Genomic DNA, 26,649 nt, shown 5'->3' on the forward strand with positions numbered 1-26,649 from the left:
AGTGTGGTTTGGTAGCTCCACAGCTCAGCAGAGAAGTCAGATTTGTAATATTACTCGGGCTGCTTCAAAAATTATTGGTTGTGATCTTCCCACTATTGATGAGATCTATGTCTCACGTTTGCAGAAAAAAAGTTTTAACAATCCTGAAAGACCCCTTACATCCAGCCAGACACCTCTTTACGCCTCTTCCTTCAGGCAGACGCCTTAGAGCAATTTAAAACTAAGTCTACACGTTTTCTGAAGGGTGCTTATTGTAGGATTGTTCATGCTCTTAATTCCTCTGGTCTCTATGCATCTGCATTTCACTCCTTATAATTGATAGGACATATATGTATAGTTGGATTTATCTGTGTGTGTGTATGTATGTATTTATGTAGTCTATGTATTTTAATGTTGATGACCTCGCCAAGCAAATTCCAAACAACTAGGGTGCTTGGCAATAAATAAATAAATTTGACAGAAGTCTCTGCTCAAACCAATAGCCTATCATAAACCAGTCTAAGACGATTTAGGCTATTGGTTTTAAGTGGTTTTTAATTGGCCAAATTGGTGTTCAACTGAGGGAAACCAGCCAATAAGTGTGCTAACACCTCTGTAAAACCAGCAAACCAGACCAACCTGGGAGACCAGCGTATCCATTTAAGTTGGTTTAAGATGTTTATTTCAGTAGCGGCAGTTAACTAGGTAACTAGGATGAAACTGACAAATTCTCGCCATTGTTTTAGGTTACAGCCGCGTGTCAAAGCCAAAACAAAAGTTACTCACGTCCCAAGCACCTCTTTGAATTCAAACATCTCCTTGATATCATCGACCTGCTTCTTCCACGAGCAATCCCCGCCGGCCTCTCCGTTCTCCCGAGCCATGGCGGGAAAAAAAATTTAACGGGGAGGACCGTAGATGGAGAAGTGAGCGCTGGAGATCTCTGGAGATTTTCCCCGCTTTCCCACGCTGCACTTCCTGCTCTCTGCTTCTCCTTCTTCCCTCGCCTTCCCCGGTTGTACCGTTACCGAATAACCCCGGTGAGGATCTCCCTCAAGCAGCTTAAACAGTTTGACGTAAATAGTTCGGAGAGGCGCGTGCGTGCGTGTGTCACCTTTGCGGAGTCTTAATGGCACCGGTACGGGTTTATTCCGCCCCGCGCGGCTGCTGAACGTTGATCCCGCGCGGACTGATGCGCTGCATCCGTTGTTATGGCAATGAGGAGAGAGAGTGAGTGAATGAGGAGGAGGAGGAAGATACTCTGCTCCTCACCGCGCGACCTGACAAAGAGCAAATGCATGAGAAATATGGCAAGCCGTCTTAACATTTAACTAACACGCATCCGTTTTTTTACGGGCACTTACTAGTATTTTTAATAAATACATTTAACATAATTACAAACTTTGCTACCAGCCACTTTCCCAGTTGTGATAAGTGAATATGTACCTGTTACTGGAAATAAATTCCAAACAGTATTCCAATTGCTACTGGTACCTATTGCAGTTATACTAGTACTGATTCTTTAAAGGGATAGTTCACCCAAAAATAAAAATTCTGTCATTAATTACTCACCCTCATGTCGTTCCAAACCCGTAAAACCTTTGTTCATCTTCGGAACACAAATTAAGATATTTTTGATGAAATCCGAGAGCTCTCTGACCCTGCATAGGCAGCAATTTAACTGCAATGTCCCCAGGCTCAGAAACCTAGTAAGGACATCGACAAAACAGTCCACGTGACATCAGTGGTTAACTGACCATTTCTTAGTTATCAGTATTCTGTAAGTGACAAGTGACTACGTGGGGGAAAAAAGTGTATTGTGGAAAGAGCCAAAAAATAAAATTGACTTTGTTAAATTGAGTTTAATAGAGACTAGTCACTATTGAAATAAGTACTAGTATCTAAGGAATAGTTAATGAAACAGAAAAATATAGTAGTGGATTGTTTTCTAGTATTTAAAAAAATGGAGTGTCTATTTACACTAAGTGCAAATAGCCCGCCTCGTTGGCAGAGGCTATTTACACTAACTTCACCCACAAATGTGTGATTGGGCTATAAAAGACGGCCGCCAATCGGCAGTTCTAGTGGCGTAAATGGTTAAGCGCGTACCGTAGTCTTTCTGATGCGATCGACCAGAGTTCGAACCTGCCTTTTGACTAACTTTTTTTCTCCCTTTTCAGATCTCATATCACATCGGAAAGGCATTTATTTTCAATAAAAATGAAGGAAATAATCAAAAAGTTGAAAAAGTATCGGGTAGGGTTAGGGTAGGTGTAGGGAGGGCTTTAATGTCCCAAAGGTGCATCCATTTAATAATTTGAATTAAAATTATAATTTACACTCAATACGTTATTGCATACTGTTTTATAATGTACTACAATACTGAGGTGCAGATAATTACCAATATTTGCAATAAGTAGTATAAATAGCAGAAAATCCTGCTATTTTAACAGTGTAAATAGAATCTATAGTTATTTGCACTTAGTGTAAATAGCCTCTATCGCTGTTTGCACTTAGTGTAAATAGCATATCGCTAAAAATACTGCTATTTTCACTTAGTGTAATAGCATCTATCGTTAAGAAAATATGCTATTTGCACTTAGTGTAAATAGCATCTATCGCTATTTACACTTAGTGCAAATAGCCGCTGCCTTAAAAATATGTTCTAGTAACAACAAATAAATGTTAAAATGGCTTGCCATATAAGAGCGTAGAGGAAAGGAGGAGAGACCGTGTGGCTGTGTGAATTGTTCGCATTGCACCAAAAGCATGCTCAGGCCCAACTGAAAAAGACATGTATCTGTTCAGAACAATTTTTTAAATAAAGTCTAAATTCTCAGGGTACCCTGTAGGAAATGAAACAGTGGTCATTTCAATATAGATGCATTATGGAACACGGAAGAAGAAGATATTAATCATTGTTAATAGTTACTGCATTTTAAAGCAACAAAGTCAGTCAAAATAGTTTAGGCAAAATCAAGGTAAAATAACACTTTGGCTACATCTGGTGGTACCTATTAGCAGGCTAATGATGATAGTAGCGCACAAACCAGCTTTAGAGTTCTAAAAGTGTCTGTGTTTATCGATAAAGTGCACTTAAAATGAATGTATTGCAATTAAACAACACATCAAGACTCAAATAATACAAATTAACACAATTATACAGTCAAAATAACAACATTTACCTTGAGGTGAGCATGTGACGTGAAGATAAAGGTGGTGACTGAAGTATTTACAGGGACAACCTTTGCAATTTTTTTCCAAAAATTAGGCCCATTCACCTAATGTCCCTTAAATATCTTCATCCCACATAAAACAGCAACATTTAAGGGTTAAAAAGCATGTTTGAGAGCAGGTTTTAATAGTAGGACCAAAGCTTGCTTGACATGTGCCTGATGTGGATGTCAGATTGGCTGCAGGCCATTCACATTTATCAATACAGTCAGCAGCGAGGACAAAATGTGTGTGTGTGTGTGTGTGTGCGCATCAGTCAGCTCTGCTGTACTCCATCGCTCATGAGTATTCCAGCTGCAAACCACTGCAGTTTCTCAGCTCTGGAAAATCTGTCCCTCCCTTTGCATTCTGTCTCTCTCTCTTGTCCTCTTCACCAGCTCTTAAAGTCAGCAAATCTAAGCAGTTTGATCTGACAGTCAGGCACCACTAACCCCCCCCAAAAAAATGCAAACCCAGCAACCGTGGACAAAAACAAGTGCTAATGAAGACACCTTGATGTGCAGGGCTCGCTGGTAGTTGTTCATTTGTTGCTAGCTGAATTCAAATGAACATCTTGTTTGTCCTTTTGAATTGATTACATTCATTTGAGTGCAAATACACCAAAGTGAGAGCACTTTGGGGGAGAAAGAATATTCGGTAACGATATATACAATAGGGTTTAATTGGTTAACTTTAGTTAATGCATTAAGAATCACACAAGTAGAAACAATGAACATGTTTCAAACAGCATTTACTAATTAAGGTCAATGTTAATGTAATATATAATTATGCTACTGTTTATTGTAAAATTTATGTTAGTTCATGATTGATTTACTAATGTTCATTTATACAACTTGACGTGTTAAAAATGTATTAGTATGTGTAATTTAACATTAATCAACAGCTATATCTATTGTATCAACTAGCATTAATGTACAGAACCTTACTGTAATGTGTTAACAAATATTGTGGATATTGTGTATTCCTGTATTTAAATCAAGACCGCAATTAACAGGGTTCCCAAATCTTTTGACCAATTAATTTCCATGTATTTTTAATAAATTTTCTGTTGTTTGTGATTACTAGATAAGGATTTTAAAAATTATTTTATACAGGTTGCAATTACTCAACAATTTCTTGAGATTAAAGTATTTTAAAGCTGAGCAAAAAAAGCTGAATTAGAAATGTGTAGTATATGCCCTATACAAATTTATAAGATTTTATTAAATTCCATTCGTTTTGAAGGCCTAGGAATTGAAGTAAAATTTAAGAGAAAGTTTAAATATATTCCTATTACAGATTATTCCTGTCCACAAAGTTATTTAGTATTTGGCGCCCCCACGTGGATGCTGAAAAATCGGTTGAAAACAAAAATTTTGTTTGGTCATATGGAGATACATTTTAAGATGGTATAATTTACACAGAAATTTTTTTTTATTATTAAAACTTTATTACTTCATAACATAAAAATGTCTTCTGCAACACAGAATCTTGTATATTAGCTGAGCATTTGACAGGGGCTTTATTGGTAATCAAACATCCCATTATATACAGCAAGGAGAGCTTTCTACAAAGTTTGGTACCTCAATTTAATTTGAACCCTGAAGTAGCCAATCAAGATCTTCCAATTCACTTGAAAAATACAGGCAGGTCTATTCAAGCAGGATTTAAAGTAAACCTACTAAGGTTCCTCCCCTTCTTCATCAGACTCCTCCTCTTCCTGCTGACCCTTCTTCTGCAATTACAGAGAAAGGAAATAAATAAAAGTGTAAAATCAGAAATACTGGCCAAAGTAAAAATTCTAGTTTTAATTTGTAATATTTAAAGGAATAGTTCACCTAAAAATGAAAATCAATCAAAACAGATTTAGAGAAATGTAGCATTACATCACTTACTCACCAATGGATCCTCTGCAGTGAATGGGTGCCGTCAGAATCAGAGTCCATACAGCTGATAAAAACATCACAATAATCCACACCACTCCAGTCTATCGGTTAACATCTTGTGAAGTGAAAAGCTTCGTCTTTGTAAGAAACAAATCCATCATTAAGATGTTTTAACTTTAGACCATCGTTGATCTGTACATATTTCTTTCCTGATTTAGACGAGATGTCTTTATTTACTGGAGAAAGCAATATTATGGATAGAGGACTTGTGATATTTTTATCAGCTGTTTGGACTCTCATTCTGACGGCACCCATTCACTGCAGAGGATCCATTGGTGAGCAAGTGATGTAATGCTACATTTCTCCAAATCTGTTCCAGTGAAGAAAAACTCTTCTATATCCTGGAAGGTCTGACTGGTGAGTACATTTTCAGCCAATTTTCAGTTTTGGATGAACTATTCCTTTAAGTGACTCACTTGGGTTATTGAATGCTGAACTACTGTATGTGTGAAAATATTCATAGTTTACATTTTAAAACAGGACTGACAACTGCATTCTGCTTTTTCTACAGAGGTCCTCGTCTCTGTTGTTCTCATCCCCATCTCACTCACCAGCTTAAGAAAATCAATGAGCTTATAGGCATCTTCCCCTGTGGTCAGGTCCAGGAAGTCTCGTGGGATTCTGTAGGACAGACATGGGCTGGGCTGCACCGTGACTTCACTGGTAGTGTAACGGAATGCAGGTCCGTCCTAATAAAATACAAGATGCATGGCATTAATATAGCATCACATTTTACTTTTAAAATACAGGCAGTGCAATACATTTGAACAGGGTTTGATGTAAAATGTGTATCATTTTCAAGAACTACCTGCGGTGTTGTGTCTTCTTGCGTTTGACTGGCTGTGAGATATTTGCCAAATGTTAGCTCCTCCCACGTGAAAAGCAAAGAGTCTGTGACTTCACCAAACGGGTTGAAGTCAATCAACCACACACGCCCCTTTAAAAAGACAAACTTGCAATTATTTTTATACTTGTTAAAGATTCAACTCAAACCTGTTTACAACAACAGGCTTGCGCTGGAGATACATTTAGTACCATACATTGCAATTCAGTAAATGACATTTAAATGTGAAATTTGCATTCATAAAAACTTACTGAGCTATCTCTGTAAACGTCCAAGACGACTAAAAAAAACAAAGAAAGAACATTATTAACGCACATATGTAACTTTTTAAAAACAAGATAAATATTTTCTGCTCTTCACATTGATGCACTTACAGTCCTCGTCTGGGAATTGGTATTGGATGTGATCACTAAAGAATTCCAGTATAGAGGAGGAGATGCTGGCCTCTTGTTTGGCGATGTGCTGGTAATGTTGGGTGTAATCTCTCTGACTGATCGCTAAAAAAACAGACTTGATCTCAGTATGTAGAAAGAAACTGTTTGAAATGTTATACTTCCATGGCATTACATATATAATACAATACAATACATTCATTCACAAATCAGGGTAAAAAATGCACAATTTTCATACCAATTACTTTGTTTTCTTTCACAAAGCAGCGAAATTCTGCTCCTGGAATAAGCTCGCTCCATTTTCTCAACACCAACTGCACAAAATGAGTCCCACAGAGAAACAACATATTATGTAATAGTATATTTTTTTTATTAATTTGGGAGATATTTAAGAGTTATTCATTAGGTTTCATTATGACATAATAATATATAATATAATATAATATAATATACACACTATTGCTCAAAAGTTTGGGGTCGGTAAGATTTTTTCATTTTATTTTTTTAAAGAAGTCTCTTATGCTCTTTTGCATTTATTTGAAAAAAAAAAAATACAGCAAAACTATAATATTGTGAAATATTATTAAAATTCTAAATAACTCTTTTCTATTTATATACATTTTAAAATGCAATTTTCAGCAGTTATTACTTCAGTGTCTTCAGTGTCACATGATCATTCATAAATCATTTTAATATGCTGATTTGCTGCTCAGGAAAGAATTATTATTATCAATGTTGAAAACAGTTTTGCTGCTTAATATTTTTAGTGGTAATTGTAATTGAAAAAAATATATTTTTTCAGGATTCTCTGATTGTTCAAAAGAACAGCACTTTTGTTTGGTAATATATTGTCTAATATTGTATTATATTGTGGTTATATTATCTGAAGTATGTTTAGCTGTTTTATTGTGATTCTGTACCTCATAGTTTATGGTTGGGTCTGGAGAATCATCACTACAGTGGAGGAATCTGCCAAAGGAGGTACAAAATTATTACTTCAACCAACCTGCTTTGTTGAATTTCTTGAGAAGAACCCCCCCCCAATCACATAGAGCATGATGGGAACTGAGAATATCAGCATTTGTGCGGGATACTTACGACTGTGTGAGGTCATGCGTTATAAAATCTGAACTTTTGAAAAGGAGGAAGATGTCGCTTAGACTCTGACACTGTAAAGAACTGTTCAGAGCAATCCAGTTAGCATCCTGGGGAGGAACACATAAAGATGAAGGATATTGTGAGTATTATATATTCATGTGTATGAATTACGATTGTAAGTAAAATCTTCTCACCCGAGGGGCGCTCCAGTTCAGTTTTGGGAAGACGCACCCACCTAGAACGTTTATTGCCTCTTGCACCTTTATGTTGAACTCTGGGAATTCTGGGGCCTGAAGAAGATTCACACAATTTAGTACCTGCACAAGTGTATGACATCAGCTGTGCTTTGATTGGCTGAGAGGAATAAGACGCACCGTAACGGCTGTTGTAGTTTCATCATCAGTCCACTGGAAACCAAAAGCATGAGATCAGGAAAATAGTTGAGTTGAGTTGAGTTTTAAGAGATATCAATGTATTTCACACAACCACACACATACCTGAACGTCCTCCTCATCCGAGTCACTGTTATTGATCTGTGTTTGCGAATTGATGTTCTCACTATAAACAGAAACAATCAGATATTTATTCAATAACCAGGCAACAACAGAAATAATTAGAATTTATTCAATACCAAACTTTTGCCAAAATCTCACCTGCCAGAAACCACAAGTGTCCCGTCATCTAATAAATAATCGATTACATTTTGAGGTATAGATAGAATCAAGCTGGTAAAAGAGAAAATAACCATACTTAATTACAACAGCACTGACATAACTATATTAACAGCACAGATAACTAAATAATCTCAAAATATTTGTCCTATATATAATGTACTTTAACAATGCCTATAATCTCTGAGATTATATAGTAAGAAAAAAATAGTACAGTGATGTAATTATATTATAATGGCATTGCTTACGCACGATTTTGTGGACTTGCTGAGTTTTCCCGATCATTATATATTATCAGACTGTGCAGATAACTCTCTTACCTCTTAATAGTGTGTTTCTTGAATGAAGGATACCAAACAGAAAACTGACAGTTTACAACCTGCTCTTTCTTCATGCTGCCTAAAACACTGGCAATCTGCGTAACCTCAAAAACATTCCGGCATAACTATAGTACCAATAACTACAGTTCCGGTTTATAACCGTGCTTTGTTTAGAAATTAATCTGTATTTTAATACTTCAAGGGAAGTTTTATATTAGTCAATTATATTAGTTTTTCTTCAATATTAGTGGCCAGATTGAAAATATAACGTATACAACGATAACCCGATCCACTGCACAAAAAGGGGAGGAACTGTTTTAGCGGCACACAAGTAGATACTTACTGAACATGTGACTACTTGAAAGAAAACTAACTCAACTGGATAGATCACTTGTGACTTTTTTGACATACTTTGATTTCTCAGGTACGTTCTCCACTGATTGAAACGACTTGGAATGACCCCCCGCTACTTTTTATGTATTAACTAGCCTAGCTTAAATAGACTGTGGTCATTATGAAAACATCATGCGCCCTGTAACTTCATTTCTGTTGTACGTGCAGAATTACTACAGCTGTTCCAGAGCTTAAACATCACTGATCGCCTGCACAACATGAGCTCTCCGAAGAAAGCGACCACTGAACCTCATGTCATCAAAGAGGAGGTAAGAATCTGTCTTAAAGTGATAGTTCATAAATACTGTCATCCTTTCCTCGCCCTCATGTTGATCCAAACCTGTGAGTTTCTTGCTATAGTGCATTTTTCCATGAAGTGAATGATGCCTGAGACTGTCAAAATGCCATTGCATTGCTTGTTGTTCATAGAGAAAAATAAAATCATACGCAAAAGGGACAACATGAAGGTTCATTTTCGTGCAAACTGTCCCTTTGAAGTAATGTAATTCTCATGTGTTGTGCTTAAAGTACAAACTTATGAAGTGTAAACGTATGAATAATGTGTTTTTAGCTGATAGCGAGTGGAAAATGGGTGAAACTTGAGAAGACCACATATGTGGATCCATCTGGAAGCACCAGGTATTGATCTGTGAATGATGTGTGACCTTTGACCTCTGGACTGAGTGGACATGATACCACTTATTGGAATGATCTTGTTTATTGTTGCTTCCAATCAACCTAAAACATTGTTTGTGTGATTATTTATTAAAATCTTCAGGAAATGATCTGTATGCATATTTTTGTGAAACTTTGTCTCCTCAGAACATGGGAAACAGCAAAGAGAACAACCCGAGTCGCTAACAGCGCAGCCGATGGTGTGTACAGTCTCGTGCACTCTTATTTGAGCCAATTTTTATGCTTTAATGCTCTGTAATTATTCATATGTTTGGATTCATTTTCAGGTGTAGCAATCATAGCCCTTCTGAAGAGGACTCTTCATAAAGACTGTGTTGTAATGGTGAAGCAGTTTCGTCCACCCATGGGATGCAACACACTGGAGTTTCCTGCAGGTCTGCGTCTGATGATGAAATAACATAATATATATCATATAATAGCACAGCCCTGCATCTTGAAAAAAAAAATCTGCTGATTTACAAAAATATTACCACATTTTATTTATAAGTTTAAAAAAAATCAGTAAAATCTTTCATCACGTACAGTTTTTCACCAAATAAGAATGAAGAGAGTGAAAAGTGGAAATCAAGATTAGGCATAAAATAATGTCTTCAGAATCATTCATACATTTGATAATCAACTGAGAATGAAAGAAACCGTAATCTGGCTCAGAGGAAGATGGGAATCATATCTTTGTGCCAGTTTTTCTGGTGATTAAGGGATAATATGAAACTTCTTCTCCTTACAAATGGTTGTCAAAAGTAAAAATGCTACGAAATGCATCATATTTTGTGAGAAAGTGTGATGTGCTTGAGCAAAACACACTATTTTTAAATCAGCACCCCAAAATTAGTAAGAAACCGGTTGCAAATATGATGCAGTGTACTGTATTTATTGATCATTCTCTGTGCATGAATATTTCAGGTCTGATAGATGACAACGAGACCGTTGAAACTGCTGCTTTGAGAGAACTAAAGGAGGAAACGGGTTACAAAGGGGAGGTGGTGGGCATCACTCCAGGTACAGCTGCTGTAATGTGTGTGGATACCTGACAAAATGTATATAAATTTGAATATTTTAATGTCTCATTCCCATGTCTTTTAGTCACATGTTTAGACCCGGGCTTGTCTAACTGCACCACACAGATGGTGATGGTACATATCAATGGAGATGACCTTGAAAATATAAACCCCACTCAGCAGCTGGGTGAGTGAAGAAGCATCAGGAAGCACTTTATTATTATTTTATCGCAGAATAATGAAGAAGTCCATATTGTGTTTTAAATAAATGCTAAGCAAAACTTTCTTTTTCTTTTGTCTCCATTGTGCATGTATAGGTGACGGAGGTATGTATTTGTTTTCAAAAAGTCACCATTGTTCTTCTTTTTCCTAAAAGTATATTAATGTTTGTCTCTTAGAATTTGTGGAGGTTTTTCTTCTACCTCTGGATGAATTTCAGCAAAAAATTGATGGTGGGTGATCTTTTTGCTGAATTCTATCTAACTTTTAGTATGATTTTTATTCAGTATGTTAGGTTTTGCTTTGATGTTACTTCTTGTTATTTTTATAGAGCTGCTGCAGAAGGAGAAAATAGTGGTGGACTCTAAGGTGTATATTTATGCTATGGGAATGTCGCAGGCCTTCTTTAAACCCAGAGAGTTGCCTGTGCTGAAGCAGTGAGATGCACAAATCTGTCACCTGGAATACACTAAAGACAGACTGTCGTGAGCTCATCAGAGTGATGAAACCTACCAGTGCTTGACCATGGCCTTACTGTTTTACAACGGTTGCCTAAACATTCCTAATAAACTAACAGTATTTAATTAAGAGGTATTCAGTGTTTGCACAGTTTTACAATTCATTATTAAATATATAGGAACTTACCAAACTAAAAGTGTAGGTCTATTCTGTGAATTTTTTGAGTATGTCCTCATGTTGGCCTGTAATAACAAAAGAAATCCATAAAAAAGATAATAAAATTATTTATAGGTCATACAGTAAGTGTCACAAAAAGACTCTATAGGAAAGGTACTTTGTATTATGATCAGAACTTGGAGTAAATCTTGTAAAACTGACTCAAAAGGGTATTTTTGATGTACTGTATCTATGTATTCACATACGGTCAGTAGCAGATTATTATATATTGGGTCTACAGGACTGCAATACGCAGGTAATTGTAAAATTTTACAGTTTATGCTGGAGGATGTATATACAATGCTGTGTACCTGGATAACTATTAATTTTTATCTAATAAATTTGACAGTTTAAATTTTTGCATTTGTTTGTGGTTCTAACTTGTTATTGTTCCTATAGATCTTTATATGTGCACATATTTAATAAGAGTGTAATCCAAATAAATTGCCAAACACAACTCTAGATTTCTTTCTTGGGTTTATTGGTCGAATGCACATCTTACAACTTGGCGCTGAGTTCTTGTATATTTCTATACATTTATAGGCTAATTTATATTTAATGTAATGAATAAAAAAATCAACTCAATATAGTTATCTAAATTATACACGTATTAACGGTTAACAATTAATTCTACATATTTAATGTATTTGTATTTTTGTAGACTTTATAGTAGCTTACAGTAACAAATAATTTGATTCATTATTTTAGATCGAAATTTCACTCAAGTCTATCAAAGCAAAATCGAAATAAAAATTAACCTTGGAATCTTTTATCAAGAACACACCTCAGGAACAAACAATAATATTTTTGACTGGAACAAATTAAGCGTGGATTAAAAGGTTTTTGCGATAGACCAGACCAGAAAATGTAATAAAAGTTAATAAAGTAAGTATAAAATATATATATATATATATATATATTTTTATTCTAACAGGGGCGTAATTTCCACTGGGGACAGGGGGGACATGTCCCCCCCACTTTTCAAAATTCCATTTATGTCCCCCACACTTTCAAATTCGTCTGTAATGATTTTTTTAACCGCACGCCATCATCGTCACGGAGGAGCAGGACCGAGCAGGACACAGACGCACGCGTCCGAGTCCAGGAACGTAGTCACGTGCACACTCTAAAAATAGCTCACTGAAAGTTCTAATGAACTGGTATCGCGATTGCGGCACAGTCAGCGATGAAATGCCAGAAGACGCAACAGATGACTTTAATGTCATCATGGATGAAAAGAAAGAAAGGAGATGTGAGTTGGTTGATTCAGTAAATTAGCTCAGGTCAGGATAAGCATATTTTCTGCCTACATACACCTGTTGATGTTAGCCTAATGTTGACTGAGCTAACGTTAACATACACTGTTGCTAGGTAACTTCAGACTGTTGTTAGCTAAATATTTAATGTAGAACAGTGGTTCCCAAACTGGGGTACGTGAGGCGACAGAGGGGGTACGCGTACAAAATGCTGAGTTTTGCGGTGTTACGTGAACGAATCTTTCGTGAAAGTCATTGATTCAATGATTCATTCATAAATACAGCCACTTGCTTCCTTACTGAATGAACGAATGACTCAATGACTCACGCATTAAGACAGTGACTTACCGCCACTTACTGGCACTTTTAGTATTTAAAAGAGTCACTTTTCACTTTTTTATCTTCATTGCATTTTACTCTATTGAACTTTTTTTTTTTTTAATTTAAAACATTATTAATATTGTATTTATAAAGATAAAAAATGCGCTGGAAAGTTCATTTAGGGGGCAAATATGGTCCTTTAATGGAAAGGGTGCAGTCTAAGTGGAAGAGAGGGGGTACACAGAAGGATGGTAAATGCCTCAGGGGGTACTCCACTCTGAAAAGTTTGGGAACCACTGATGTAGAACATTCTGTGTACCATGAAAATGAGTCCATTTGAAACTGCACATTTTCTGTCAGCATTTTCCTACTATTCTTTTTGGCAGAATTTTTCATTATAATCAACTTAATTATTTCCTGGATTTTGTATCACCATAGTCCCTACATGTAAATGCAGGAAATGGGATTCAAATCGAAAACATTGCCCCCATTTTGTGTCCCCCCCACTTCTCAAAACAAAGTTACACCCTTGACTGTACAAGCTTTTTCTGAAATATTATTATTTTGTTATGGACAGGCACGAAGTTCGCCCGGAAAAGTGACGTAGTTCCGGGGTCCTGAATATTAAAATGTTTTCGCGCCAACATCGAAACAACAGCTTGTACGTCTGATCCAGCACAGAGATATTTAATCGCTTTCATTTAAAAACATAGCTAATAAAAGCGATCGAAATAAAAATGACAGGTAAGCTAGGCGAGTTTATTGCTCTGTTGAATACAGGCATAGTTAAGTTAGATGAGAAATGTAAGTTCCTACAGTTCCTGGTGAAGCAAGACGTTTAAATCTCCGTTACCTAGCAAAATATCTTTGTCTGATTTAGCCATATCACTAAATACTACATAATGTATATCATGATATAATACGTTGAATATATTGCTTAGTTTGTCTAGTGCTGATTTCGTTGTCAACAAGTTCTTTTGTATGCTGAAGTTGCTTATTTGCCATACAGTTTTGACTATAGTATATTCCTGTACTTTATCTGATCATATATTTTATATGTAGTGCATGTGTAGTAGTAAGTGTGTAGCATAGTCCACGACAGTCAACATTATACTGATATATTTAATCAATGTGTATTATACTGTTCTATATGTATTTATATGGCATATTATATTTGATTCTTACTAAATGTTATATGTTGTAAACTTGCTGAAAGTGAAGTATATATTATACTGTAATAGTATATATCTATGAGCATATAATTTTATGCTATGTAGCTTTTGTAACATTTAGTAATACTGTACTATGTAATTCGGTTAAATGAATCTGCGTTCATGTCTCTGACATCAGAGGAGGAGAATCTGGACATGTTGCTGTCTTTATTTGCGGAGAGTGAGAGCCAGGAACAGGAGACTCCCGCCGCTGCAGAGGGCAGTGACAATCTAGATGACCTCTTTGATGAGGATGATGACGGTGATCCCTATATTGAGCCGGAAGAGGAAGACGACGTGGCACCTGGGAAATCCAGCTCAGCTGAAGGGGACAGTGACTTAAATAAGTCAAAGGAAGATCTGGAGGGTAAAGCTCTGTAGTTATTCTAGGCTATATGTGCATATAAATGTGCAGCCAGGTTATGCGTGTGTTGTTGTGTGCTGATCATGAGTGTATTTGTCTTCCAGCTGAGCTGAAATTAATGCAGCAGAAGATGCAAAAACTACAGCAGCAGCTGGAGGCCTCACAGAAAACCACACAGCCTGAAAACAAACCCTCCGTCCAGAGACAGACCAGCACTAAATCCTTAACACCACCTCAGGGGGTTTCGAAAACTCCCCCACCAACACGACAGGACAGCGATGGCTCTCCTCCATCAGATGTCACAGCAAAGCTGAAAAACAAGCAGAGGACGGCCCACCAATCCAAAGCAGGTGCATGCTGGAGTGATTCTTTTTGCTTTCAAAAATAGAAATATATGAAAATCATATGAACTTTTAATAAAACATTTTTTTGGGTAAACAAGCCGCCTCAGAAAGGCAGACTCCTATTGGCCAGAGTATGAACAACTGCCAGTCTCAGCCAATAAGTGACAGTGCAAAAGTAAACAGCACTTTAAAGTCACCGCCCCCTCTCAAGACTCCTCCCACTGTGTGTCAGGCTACGCCTCGTTCATCTGTCAGTCAAGAGGTTGCTGTGGAGAAGTTCTCAGGCCTTAGACTTAGGTCAGTGGGCTTGTTGAAATGATTAATATTCCTCTAATTGGTTTAATTATATGGAAAATAAATGTAAATTTTGAAGTTTAGTTATTCTAATATGCTGATTTGGTGCTCAAGAAACATTTCTCATTATTATCGATATTAAAAACTGTTTTTGCTGCTTAAGCTATTCTTTTGAACTTTCTATTCAAAGTATTCTGAAAACTATCATGTTTACACAAAAATAACTTTTAAATGTTTATATCAAGTACTATAATTGATAGTAATTGAACAGCAAATCAGCATATTCGATTGATTTCTTAAGGATCATATGACACTGAAGACTGGAGTAATGATGCTGAAAATTCAGCTTTGACATCACAGAATTAATTATTTTAAAATATATTAAAATAGTTATAATAAAATTGCACAATATTACTGTTTTTACATCAAATAAATGCAGGCATGGTGAGCATAAGAGACTTCTTTCATAATTATTCCAGACATTTGACCAGGAGTCTAAATATGTATTTGAGATTTATTTCTCTTACTTTAAAAAAAAAAAAACCGCAGTGTGTTATATTTCCCTGTAGGAATCCACGTCTGTCTTCCATAGACATTGAGCAAAAAATGGCCAGCCGCAGACTGATCAAGCTCTCTCAGTTGCCTGATCGACTGGCCAGGGACAATTTAGAGGACAGTGACTGGGTCACTTTTGCAGTGGTGATAAATAAAATCACCCCACAGAGCAAAAACAATGTAAGGGACCATCATTTCCGAGATCTGATATTCTGTATATTAAATATTGTATATTCATCTACATGCTTGTTCTTTTTTTGTAGGGGAAAACCTTCAGCATTTGGAAGCTGAATGATCTTCATAATCTGGAAGTGAATGTGTCTCTCTTCCTGTTTGGGTCTGTTCACACAGATCTGTGGAAGACTGACACTGGGACAGTGATTGGCATCCTCAATCCCAATCCAATGAAGAACAAGGATGGTTCCAATGAGGTTTGTCTCATAAAACCTCTCAATATCAAATGCTTTATCTTTAAATACAATAAGAATTAAAAATGGACTATTTGCGTCCTTAATAATTGATTGACTGGAACTAAAATAATATCTAATTTAATGTTACAATAATGTTAACTTGATTTATTTTTAAAAACATTACGTCAAAATTGACCCTTTTTACTTTTGTTAAATTCCTGATCTTACTGTGAAAGATTCAGCTGTGCACCTTATTCCACAGAAAAACATTTTACCTGAATTGTTCGTTAAAATATAATATCTTTTTCTACCTCTGATATCTTTCCTTTTTTCGGCTTATGTCAGCAAGTCTTATTTAATGTATTACCTCCAACAACTGTCATATAGAGTCCCTTATACTGTAATATAAAGCAAGAATACCAGTGTTGTTATAGCAAATTATTAAAAAATGATTATTATTACATTTTTGGTAATTAAAATAAATAATAAAAATATTAAAGACCGTTTTTGGAATAAATTAAAGTTGGCATACTAAAATGACTACAATTAAAATAAATTCAATTCAATCAATTTAAATATAAATATCCTTAAAAGCTCATTAAAATGGAAAAAAGTACATGACAAAGTTACTAAATTTAAATGAAAATATAAAAGTAAAAGGTGTTTCCAAATGTTAATAAATACAATTATAAAATATAAATAATACTAAAGTAACAGTATATAAATAAAAAATTATCGTACATAACCCCTTTTTAAATCCAAATGATAGAAGTAAAACAGGTTGAGAACAACATTTCCTGTTCATGTCATGTTTCTCCAGCTCTGCCTGACAGTGGATCACCCACAGAAGGTCCTTATAATGGGAGAAGCCATGGACTTCGGCACTTGCAAGGCTAAAAAGAAGAACGGAGACTCTTGCACTCAGCTAGTCAACCTGGTGAGTCTCCAAACATGTCCAAACATCATGCTTTACTGCAGTAATTCACAGTCAGCCAATTAATTATTACTGTTTGCTTGAACAGTTTGAATGCCAGTACTGCCAGTATCACGTTAAAGCCCAGTACAAGAAAATGAGCTCGAAGAGATCGGAGCTTCAGTCCAGCTTCACAGGCTCCGCCCCTGGCAAAGGAAGGGGGCGGGGCAGTTTGAGGGAGCGCCTGTGCCAATCTGATTTCCACTATGGGGGCATGTCCTCGCTCGCCTCTGCGCCCTCAATGTGAGTTCACTGCCTCTTTTTATGACCGTCACCTCCCTTTAAATCCACCCAAACCCTACAATTATTGCATGAATCTTTTATTTCGACAGGTCTGCCCCACAGCCAAAGAAACAACCCACTATACAGTCTGTTTTGGCTTCCATCCCAACTAAGAAACTTGGTAAACTTGTTTAGTACTTTTTTTTTTTCCAAATGTGCTGGTGTTCATGTTGTCTAATCAAGTCTTACTTCATGTAGTTCTGAATTCAGGTAAGGTGTCAGGCTGTTCAGATGACTTCAAAGGCCTGATGTCTATGCCGACGCCTGGAGCGCTTCATATTAAGAAACACTTAGGACAAGCCAAGAATACAGGTCATTTTAAAGGGATAATTCATCAATAAAATTGACTTTACTCACCCTTATGTTGTTCCAAACCTGTAAGATAACTTCAAATCTCATTTACGCTTGTGCATATTCAAACCATAGGCCATCACGCTAGATTTGACATCAAACACTGTTGGTTTTCATGCGTTTTATGTAATTTGAGCGCTACTGGTTGCTCTCCTATTAACTATGAATGTTCTCTGATGCTGCAGTACTGTTTTGGGCCAGCAGATGTCTGCCAAATGCCGCCCCACAATTTTCATCCAAAGAAATAAACCAAAAGCAAGCACATTTGTCACTGGAATATAAGCAGAGTTTCTGTGGGTCTATGAGTTATACAAATTAAGGCCTAAAAAGGTACTAAATCAGAGCTGAAAGTCTTTGTAAAGTAATGGCATTAAAGATAGATGTGTATAAAAACCTGTTTTCCCTTTGAAAAAAGTAGATTTTTTAGAAAACAAAACAAGACTTCCTATTTTTTATTTTTGTCATTTTGCTTTTCAAGCAAATGTATCTTTATTTAAAAAATCTTCAGACATTTCCGCTGGAAACCAAGACAAGTGTTTTCTGCACGAACTCTCTGTTGTACCTTCATAAAACCAAGAGAAAAACCCTGTGTATGGCCTCAGTGCATACTAATAACTAGAGGTCGACCGATTCATTGGTTTTGCCGATTAATCGGCACCGATAGTTGATTGGCAGAACTATCGGTTGTCGGCAAAAATCAATGCCGATAGTTTTCCGGGTTGCGTCCGTTGCTGGAGTGGCTGAGAAGGGTCCGCTGCCATTATACAGTACGAGAGTGGCCTCTAGAGGCGGAAATCACTAACAGCACATCCTGCCGCGGAACAGAGCACCATTCACATAGTTTTCCATTAAATTACATTCACATAGTTTACCATTAAATTACATTATATTTATCCCAAATCATTGTTAATGTACGTAATGACTTCACCCTAGGCTATAAATTATGTATTGTGCTCTTTCTGTGGCTCTAATACAGTCTTTATGCTTCATATAGAGAGCTGTAATACAGATCGCACTTTCTCTTTCTGCTACTGCTTTTTTAAAAATAGTAAAGTGCTGTTTTAGTTTTCGTTTACCATTTTAAAAACTATCGGTTGATTAATCGGTATCGGCCAGTGTGGTCCAACCTAGCTATCGGTATCGGTAAAATCCACTATCGGTCGACCTCTACTAATAACCATGCCAATTTAATCTCCAACTTGCCTTTATTTAATTTAGCTGTTGCAGGATCTTCAGTTCAGTCTATATCTGCGTCTGACCTTCTCAAGCAGCAGAAAGAAGAGCATCAGCAGAGAATGTTGGCTCGAAAGAAGAGGGCGGAAGAGATTCAGAAGAGGCGAGAGGCGTTTGTTCTAATTAATGTTGCTTTAACTACTGATTGTATTTGTTTTGCATTACATTTGGAAGCTAATACATTGTTTAGTGTTTCAGTATTGAGTTTTTGGGGTGATTTATAGGCTCTAACTTCTGTAAACTGCAAATCCTTTGTGCTTATGATCAAGAAGACATTTAACCTGTCCCTGTAGTATATGTACTATAAATATGAACTCTTCTCTACCCAGGGTTCTCCAGAGTAGTGCTCCCTCCTGGCCGAATGCAAGCAGGGGTCCCTTGCTCTCCCCGAAAGCTGCCTCGGAGGTTCCGAAAGGGTCGCCTGGCCTCACGTCCCGTCTCTCAGGCCCACCTGTGCCCACACTGGGCCGTGGCTTTTCAGAAGGAGAGGACATCTTCCTTGATCTGTCTGCACCTTCATCAAAGGGCCTCTCAGCCGCAAAGGTACTGTTTCGGGAAAGTGCTCCATCATTTGTTAAAGAATATTTTAAATTCCGGAACATTTTGTTGTAGTGTTTTTGTTTGTTTGTTTTTTTTCCTTCTAACTGGAATTTTATGTAAAGTAAAAATGTTACTAATAAAAAGTAAAAACATTTGATTAACTATTTACTAAATTAAAAACAACTTAAATTAAATAGGTTTAAGTTAATTAACATTACAAGTTTTTAATGTCTTATATTAATAGTTTTTAAATAAATTCAAAATTAAAGACATTTGTACTTTAAAAAAATTATGAATAATTTTGTTATTAATTTTCATTTATATGTATATATTTGAATATATATATATGTGTATATTTAATATTTAAACTAAATATTTTTACATTTCTTATTTTGTATAAAAAATGACAATAAGAATAAACTATGCTGCAATGCATCTTTTAATTTTCTCTTAAATACAAAAGCTGTCACTAGAGTTGTTTGTGTTTTTATACTTTATTATAATTTTCCACGGACCCCCAGCAATACCTTGCAGCCCCCTCTGGGTCCCTAGTTTGAAAACCCTCGATCTAATTGATGCTTTCAGGAAGAATTCTAGCACAAACATTGAATTTGTTTATCATATTGTTTATTTATAAAAATGTTTATAATATTGTTTATTGCTTAGTTGGCGGCAGTGAGGAAACTCCAAGCTAAAGGCTCAGTCATGGTTAAAGACGACCCGAATGCTGTAAAACGCAAGCGAGCCAACAGCGATGACATCGCAGATCGAGTAGAGCGAAATCTCTCCACACCTAAAGGTATAGATATTCATATCAGTTTTATGATTCACTGTTTGCTTGTTTGTTTTTCTCTGTGGCACTCATTCTGCTAAAAACCCATCTGCAGTGTCAGATGAAAATTCAACTGGTGAGGAGGAGGAGCCAGCTCAGAAAAAGAGGCGGGAACAGCTAGAGTACATCCAATCGGAGGAGTTTCAGCGCATCCTCAACGCCAAGTCCTCAAACTCGTGGATGATGGGAGAGGTGTGTGTTTTGGCTGAACATTAGTGCATGTGTGTTTTGATATGAATGTCAGTGTGTTTATATATGATGATGTCACAGTGGGTGGGCGGAGCTTGCGGTTGTTTTGAAAGCGTTCGGCGTGATCTGTCCAGATGGCTTTATTTGATTTGGATTCTGTAGTGTTTCTTTTGCCACATGCGATATAAAATGATGGAAGCCATGTCCCATTGGCGTGTGCTTGCATGTTTGACAAAATATCTTGCATCTAGATTGAGGAGCGGGCCATGCAGGAGTATTTTGAGCCGCTGGTGCAAAAAGAGAAGATGGAGGAGAAGATGAAGAGCATCAGGGAGATGAAGTGTCGAGCCGTCACCTGCAAAACTGTAAGTCAACAAATTTGCAACTAAAGAGATTCAGCATCTGTCCTTTATGCCAAGTAATCCAGTGCAAAACATGGGTCAGAAAAAGCACTGGATGCATTTTGAATTTCAAGTGGTCCACTTGAAAATCCCTACAGTGCGTCTCATTCAAGTCCTCATGAAAACAGAACGATTTCTCCTGCATCATTAGTAGCTAATCAGTATTTATTCACAGCAAGTCATAATGACGAACCAATTTTGAACATGATTTGTGACATAATACTTCAATAAATGTTGTTCAAGAGGAACGAAAGGCAAACAAACCTCTCTAGATGCTAATTAGACAATTATGTGGTTTCGGACTGATTACACCTGTAAATCTCGGCCTGTTTATGCGGTTTCGTTCATGAGCCCCTTTCGCCCCGCAGTGTAAGTACACCCACTTTAAACCAGCGGACCGCTGTGTGGAAGAGAAACACGACTACCATTGGCATGACGCCGTCAAACGCTTCTTTAAATGCCCCTGCGGTCAGAGAAAGATCTGCCTGGCACGGATGCCACATGGAGCCTGCAGGTGAGGGGACGCGGCAGTACCTTTATTATTTATGTGTTACATTTTATAAAAGACGTTTGATAACATACTGGCAGTTTAATACTTAACTGTTAGATTAATATTTGTTATTGCATGTTGTAATAACATAAATTTCACTTTCCATTTTAGCCATTGTGGACTTTTTAAGTGGGAGAGAGATGGCATGTTAAAGGTACAGTTTCAAATTATTATTTTTTTACTGTTTTTGTTTTTACTTATTTTTATTTATTTAATTGTGACTCCTTGATTCTGATTGTTTGACAAGTTACAACTGAATTAATTAAATGTTCTAAAACTCCACAGCTTTGCTGTATTATTTTAGTGTTATGTACTGTTGTAGTACATTAATATTTTGAGTTGGCCTTTTATTGTTTTTTTTAAGTTTGATTTTGTGCTTTTGTCCATTTTTTTATATATATTTTTATTCAGTTTTAGCTGGAGTAGTTTTAGTACTTATTTCAGTCTTTTTAGAGCTGCTTTACAGCACAATTGATTTGTTTTAGGGATGCACGATAAATCGCATGCGATATTTAACGCGCATCTTGTCAGAAAAGCCGGTTCTGTAATCAGCGGTAAATCTCCATCACGTGCGTGCTTTCACATTGATGCAGCCCTAATTTGTTTGCATCTTTGAATCATTATTTTCTTGTTTATCCCTATAAAGCTGCTTTTAAACAATCTTTATTATATAAATAAAGGTGACTTAACTTGAGTTTGTTGCAATTACAGGGAAAGTTCACCCAAAAATGAAAATTCTGTTATTAATTACTCACCCTCATGTCGTTCCACACACTGCAGATATGAAGTAGTTCCAGGCTTGTTGAACATGACCAAGTTGAATATCACTTTGCCGCATTCTGTCCGAATTGTTACAAGTTTCATATATATATATATATACATACATACACACACAGGCAAAATATACGCTCCACTTCCCAGTGTGGCTGCATTATTTTATAATTATTTTTTTTTTCCATTACATTTTTTGTTAATTATGTCATCAGTTATTCAAGAATTTATTAGTGTATTTCGAATGTATTTATTACAATTTGTATTATGTCTTTCAATGGCATAATTATACGAGCGTGTATTTGGTAACTAGCTCCAGTTTTGACCTGTCTCTCATTTTCACAGGAGAAAAAGGGACCCAAAATAGGAGGGGAGCTACTGTTGCCACGCGGAGAGGAACAGCCCAAATTCCTCAGCAGTTTAAAGTAGAGTCAGCTGTCCCGTGTGTGTGGCCTGAGCCCAGTCTCACTCAGAAGAGGAGGCTTCTGTGTCTTCATAATCAGAAAGTGAGAGTGAAGGGGCATCAGCATTACATTTGTGTTGGTCAATCTGTTTTTAGTACCTTAATGTTTGTCTGTTGTCTATCTATGTTGTTTTAAGATAAACTATCAAGCCTTTTTAAATGTAAATATTCTTATGTTCTGTTATTATTTTAATTGTGAACTTTTATATCAACCATGTCAAGCACACCTGAATTAAACAATACTGAGTGAGCTTGCAATGTTTTATAGACTTTCTGTGAACGTTCTCTTATTGATTTGACTGGAGGGACTGGCACACATGCTACATCTTGTCCGTCTCCCAGCACGCAGTGATATTTTAAACTTTATTACCCCTGTGTGCTCCTCTTTAAGCAGTAGGAGTGGCAGGGAGTCGTTCTCCTGTCAGTCAGGGGCAACTTTTATATCAACCATGTCAAGCACAACTGAATTAAACAATACTGAGTGAGCTTGCAATGTTTTATAGACTTTCTGTGAACGTTCTCCTATTGATTTGACTGGAGGGACTGGCACACATGCTAAATCTTGTCCGTCTCCCAGCACGCAGTGATATTTTAAACTTTATTACCCCTGTGTGCTCCTCTTTAAGCAGTAGGAGTGGCAGGAAGTCGTTCTCCTGTCAGTCAGGTGCATGTAAGATTCGGTTAGCGGCACTGAGGCTCAGGAAGGTCGATAAATCGTTCTTTCCACTTGATTCTTTCTCCCTCATTTTCCCATCTGTCTAAGCTCTCAGCACAGGAATGTCACTCCGTTGCCAGCAAATACTTCCTTGGAATTATTATCCCGTCTATAAGGCGCACAAACCTGGGCTTTTTTACTATATATACACCGTATTTATGAGTTTGCAAGATGTTGCAATATAGGCAAAAGTTGAGTATTTTGCATTTTTTCTTTTATTGGCTTTCTCTTTTTTATGATTCTGGTGGGTATGTTTTATATCGAATCCTCACTAATGTGGAAAATCAAAGAAGCTTTAGTCACTCAAGAGTACAGATTGAAAGTTATTAAAAAGAGAGGTCAGATGACAGCTGAATGTAATTACCGAAGAAGGAAATAAGGAGTTGCTCGTGGAAAACAGCTTAAAATCACAAACTAATGAATGTTTTGATAAAGAGTCCAATAATAGAGTAAAGATAAGCAATTAGAACGGGGGTGGGCAGTCACGTTCCAAACACACAAACCCTTTTATTATACATGTATTAAAAGCTTTAAATCTATAAGTGCTTAAATGTTGTGAATATTTGGAAAACAGGTTAAAATCACAAACTAATGAATGTTTTGATAAAGAGTCCAATAATAGAGTAAAGATAAGCAATTAGAACGGGGGGGCAGTCACGTTCCAAACACACAAACCCTTTTATTATACATGTATTAAAAGCTTTAAATCTATAAGTGCTTAAATGTTGTGAATATTTTTATAATGTCATGAAATTATCCCTCAAAAATCCACTTTCTGAGGCATTGCACGGGCTCATATGTGCTCAGACATAGTGGCGGTGGTGAGGGTATCGTGGGTGTTGCCCATCATAGTGGAATTCTCTCCACTGCTCATTCTTCTCTCTGGTCCTCTCGTACTGTTCTGTTGATACAAAGACAGACAGCAGCTGGCACTGGATCAATTTCTCAAAGATTTTATATATTACATGACAAAAGGTAACCATTTTTTAAAGGAATGGCTCACTCAATGGCAAATTGCTGAAAATTCACTCTCTGTCATGCCATTCAAGATGTAGATGAGTTTGTTTCTTCATCAGAACAGATTTGGAGAAATTTAGCATTAGCACTTGCTCACCAATGGATTCTCTGCAGTGAATGGGTGCCGTCAGAATGAGAGTCCAAACAGCTGATAAAAACATCACAATAAAAGTAATCCACTCAACTCCAGTCCATCAATTAACATCTTGTGAAACAGAAAGCTGCATGTTTGTAAGAAACAAATCCTTCATTAAGAATGAAGTTTTTGTCTTCAAACTGTTGGTTTCTGGCTGAAATATGAGTGCATAATATTACTTTGTCCAATGAAAAAGCCATCTTGTCTGGATCAGGAGAGAAATAAACCTTTCTAAACAAATATGTTGGTGGATTTTGATGTTGTGAGAGGACAACAAGGAATGGACACTTTCACTAAAGAACGCATTATTAAAACCAGTTAAACTGTTAAAAAACCTGTTAGAAATGGATTGTTTCTTGCAAACTGGCAGCTTTTCGTTTCACAAGACATTAACTGATGGACTATAAGTCACGTGGATTTGTATTGTGATGTTTTTATCAGCTGTTTGAACTCTCATTCTGACGGCACCCATTCACTGCAGAGGATCCATATGTGTGCAAGTGATGTAAGGCGACATTTCTCCAAATCTGTTTCGGTGAAGAAACAAACTCATTTACATCTTGGATGGCCTGAGGGAGAGCAAATTTTCCTTTTTGGGTGAACTATTCCTTTTAAAGGGTTAGTTCGCCCCAAAATGAAAATTAGGCTGCGTTTTACTCACCCCTGATGCATCCTAGGTGTATATGACTTTCTTCTTTCAGACGAATCCAGTCGGAGTTATAAAATATCGGGTGCAATTGCTTTGGGATTTCATGAAACAAATATACATGAGCAGTTAAGCATCTACTATCCTTGCAATCCTGCACTTTTTCCGGTTGCTCTCTCAGGAGACGTCCTCAAAAGCTCCAGACTGTACAACATAAACAGGTTTAAGGGTGACACACACTCCTATAAACCAGCTGACAGCAGCTCACAGATTTGAGCAAATTGGGTGCCAAAAATAATCTAGATTTCGCTCGCTCTCTTTCTTTCTCCATCGTGAGGGAGGTTAGTTTAGCTTATGTCTGCACATTCCAGTCTCGAGCCCCAACTGCTTTAACTCCAACCTGCAGTGTCTGCTCCTGCACCATCACACACACACACACTGCTGACAATTTAAAATACACTTCAGTAAAACTTTTCCATGCCTTCATTGCTGCAATCGTAGGCTGGCAGGGTAAAGGACGGCCTGATGCAGTGTCCATAAGTGTGTGTGTGTCTGTAGGAGAGAGAATACTGCTCCATATTGTCCTGTTGGACCTTCTAGCCCAATGTTTTTGACTCCGAGCCTCCCACTGTCCAAGATAATATTCAAACATTTTTCTTAGTGAATAAATTCAAATAGCTGTTTTTTTTGTAATTTCGTGACTCTAGACAAAAAATTAAAAAAGGTGTGACAAGGTTGTGACTCTTTATCTCACAATTCTGACGTTTTTTGTCACAAATTAGATTTTATATAAATTCTGAGGGAAAAAATCACAGAATTGGGATATAAACTCAGAACTGCGAGATGTAAATGTTTTTTCTTAATTCTGAGGAAAAAAGAGATGTAAATTCTGAGGAAAAAAAGTCAAAATTGTGAGATAAACTCACTGTTGTGAGAAGTTAGAATTGTGAGAAAAGTTCTTAACCTTTTTAAAAGATTTATTTCATTGCAGAAAAAAAATTGTGAGATGTAAACTCTGAGTTAAGAAGAAAAGTCCAAACTCTTTTGTATAAACTCAGAATTGTCAGAAAAGAATCAGAATTCTGAATTTTTTATTTATTAATTTTGACCTTTTTCTCCTAGAATTGAGAGAAAAAAGTAATAGATGAAAACTCATAATTACCTTTTTTTATGTTTTTGGCCCATGGCAGAAATAAGCTTCCATAAAGAACTGTATATTCTTCAATATATAAAAAAAAAAAAAAGTTAAGTGGGCTTAAGAAATATAATGTAGGTTTACATGATGTACATCTAGCTTTTTTTTTTTTTTTTTTTTTTTTTTTTTTTTTTTTTTAGGGGGGGTTTTTTTTTT

General features: G+C 36.5%; 4 protein-coding genes across 11 annotated transcripts in view; 2 read left to right on the plus strand and 2 right to left on the minus strand.

Moving 5' to 3' along the window:
• Positions 1-11,785, plus strand: part of LOC107726016 (ADP-sugar pyrophosphatase-like) — a 76,851-nt gene extending 65,066 nt beyond the window's left edge. The window contains exons 1-10 of one of the 3 annotated variants that reach the window (XM_016535475.1): positions 7,589-7,611; positions 9,025-9,125; positions 9,428-9,495; positions 9,679-9,731; positions 9,819-9,926; positions 10,456-10,551; positions 10,636-10,737; positions 10,868-10,876; positions 10,949-11,002; positions 11,101-11,785. In XM_016535475.1, coding sequence (XP_016390961.1) covers positions 9,075-9,125; positions 9,428-9,495; positions 9,679-9,731; positions 9,819-9,926; positions 10,456-10,551; positions 10,636-10,737; positions 10,868-10,876; positions 10,949-11,002; positions 11,101-11,210 — 651 coding nt within the window. In that variant the 5' untranslated portion in view covers positions 7,589-7,611; positions 9,025-9,074 and the 3' untranslated portion in view covers positions 11,211-11,785. Of the gene's footprint in view, positions 1-7,588; positions 7,612-8,674; positions 8,888-9,024; positions 9,126-9,427; positions 9,496-9,678; positions 9,732-9,818; positions 9,927-10,455; positions 10,552-10,635; positions 10,738-10,867; positions 10,877-10,948; positions 11,003-11,100 lie in introns of those variants that run through there. The other 2 variants (XM_016535473.1, XM_016535474.1) reach the window with 2 other exon arrangements.
• LOC107726014 (cell division cycle protein 123 homolog) lies at positions 4,691-8,609 on the minus strand. 5 transcript variants are annotated; one of them, XM_016535472.1, is made up of 13 exons: positions 8,464-8,609; positions 8,126-8,197; positions 7,970-8,030; positions 7,847-7,879; positions 7,667-7,762; positions 7,473-7,579; positions 7,295-7,343; positions 6,613-6,688; positions 6,357-6,479; positions 6,234-6,262; positions 5,947-6,075; positions 5,690-5,827; positions 4,691-4,921 (listed from the first exon to the last, which is right to left on the minus strand). In XM_016535472.1, the coding sequence occupies exons 1-13, from the start codon at positions 8,535-8,537 to the stop codon at positions 4,874-4,876; spliced, it is 1,035 nt and encodes a 344-aa protein (XP_016390958.1). In that variant the 5' UTR covers positions 8,538-8,609; the 3' UTR covers positions 4,691-4,873. The 5 variants fall into 5 exon arrangements, with proteins under 5 accessions (XP_016390958.1, XP_016390957.1, XP_016390954.1 ...); XM_016535471.1 differs by having other exon boundaries at positions 4,691-4,924; XM_016535468.1 differs by having other exon boundaries at positions 5,626-5,827.
• A 1,865-nt stretch (positions 11,786-13,650) lies between the features above and the next one.
• Positions 13,651-23,066, plus strand: LOC107726070 (protein MCM10 homolog). 2 transcript variants are annotated; one of them, XM_016535544.1, is made up of 18 exons: positions 13,651-13,765; positions 14,366-14,599; positions 14,701-14,946; positions 15,039-15,237; positions 15,804-15,969; positions 16,053-16,220; positions 17,020-17,136; positions 17,222-17,415; positions 17,505-17,575; positions 17,653-17,766; positions 19,024-19,141; positions 19,368-19,581; positions 20,245-20,377; positions 20,466-20,602; positions 20,851-20,964; positions 21,369-21,514; positions 21,662-21,704; positions 22,667-23,066. In XM_016535544.1, exons 1-18 carry the CDS (start codon positions 13,759-13,761, stop codon positions 22,748-22,750), a joined length of 2,505 nt encoding a protein of 834 aa, XP_016391030.1. In that variant the 5' UTR covers positions 13,651-13,758; the 3' UTR covers positions 22,751-23,066. The 2 variants fall into 2 exon arrangements, with proteins under 2 accessions (XP_016391030.1, XP_016391031.1); XM_016535545.1 differs by having other exon boundaries at positions 14,372-14,599.
• Positions 23,067-25,438: 2,372 nt separating this feature from the next.
• The window catches only part of LOC107725893 (unique cartilage matrix-associated protein-like), a 3,009-nt gene continuing 1,798 nt past the window's right edge, over positions 25,439-26,649 (minus strand). The window contains exons 4-5 of the mRNA XM_016535310.1: positions 26,487-26,517; positions 25,439-25,502 (exon numbers count right to left, since the gene is read on the minus strand). Of these exons, the coding sequence (XP_016390796.1) occupies positions 25,439-25,502; positions 26,487-26,517 (95 nt within the window). The remainder of the gene's footprint in view (positions 25,503-26,486; positions 26,518-26,649) is intronic.

This window comes from Sinocyclocheilus rhinocerous, unplaced genomic scaffold (genome assembly GCF_001515625.1).
Source record: "Sinocyclocheilus rhinocerous isolate Xijiao unplaced genomic scaffold, SAMN03320098_v1.1 scaffold395, whole genome shotgun sequence".
Taxonomy (NCBI): domain Eukaryota; kingdom Metazoa; phylum Chordata; class Actinopteri; order Cypriniformes; family Cyprinidae; genus Sinocyclocheilus; species Sinocyclocheilus rhinocerous.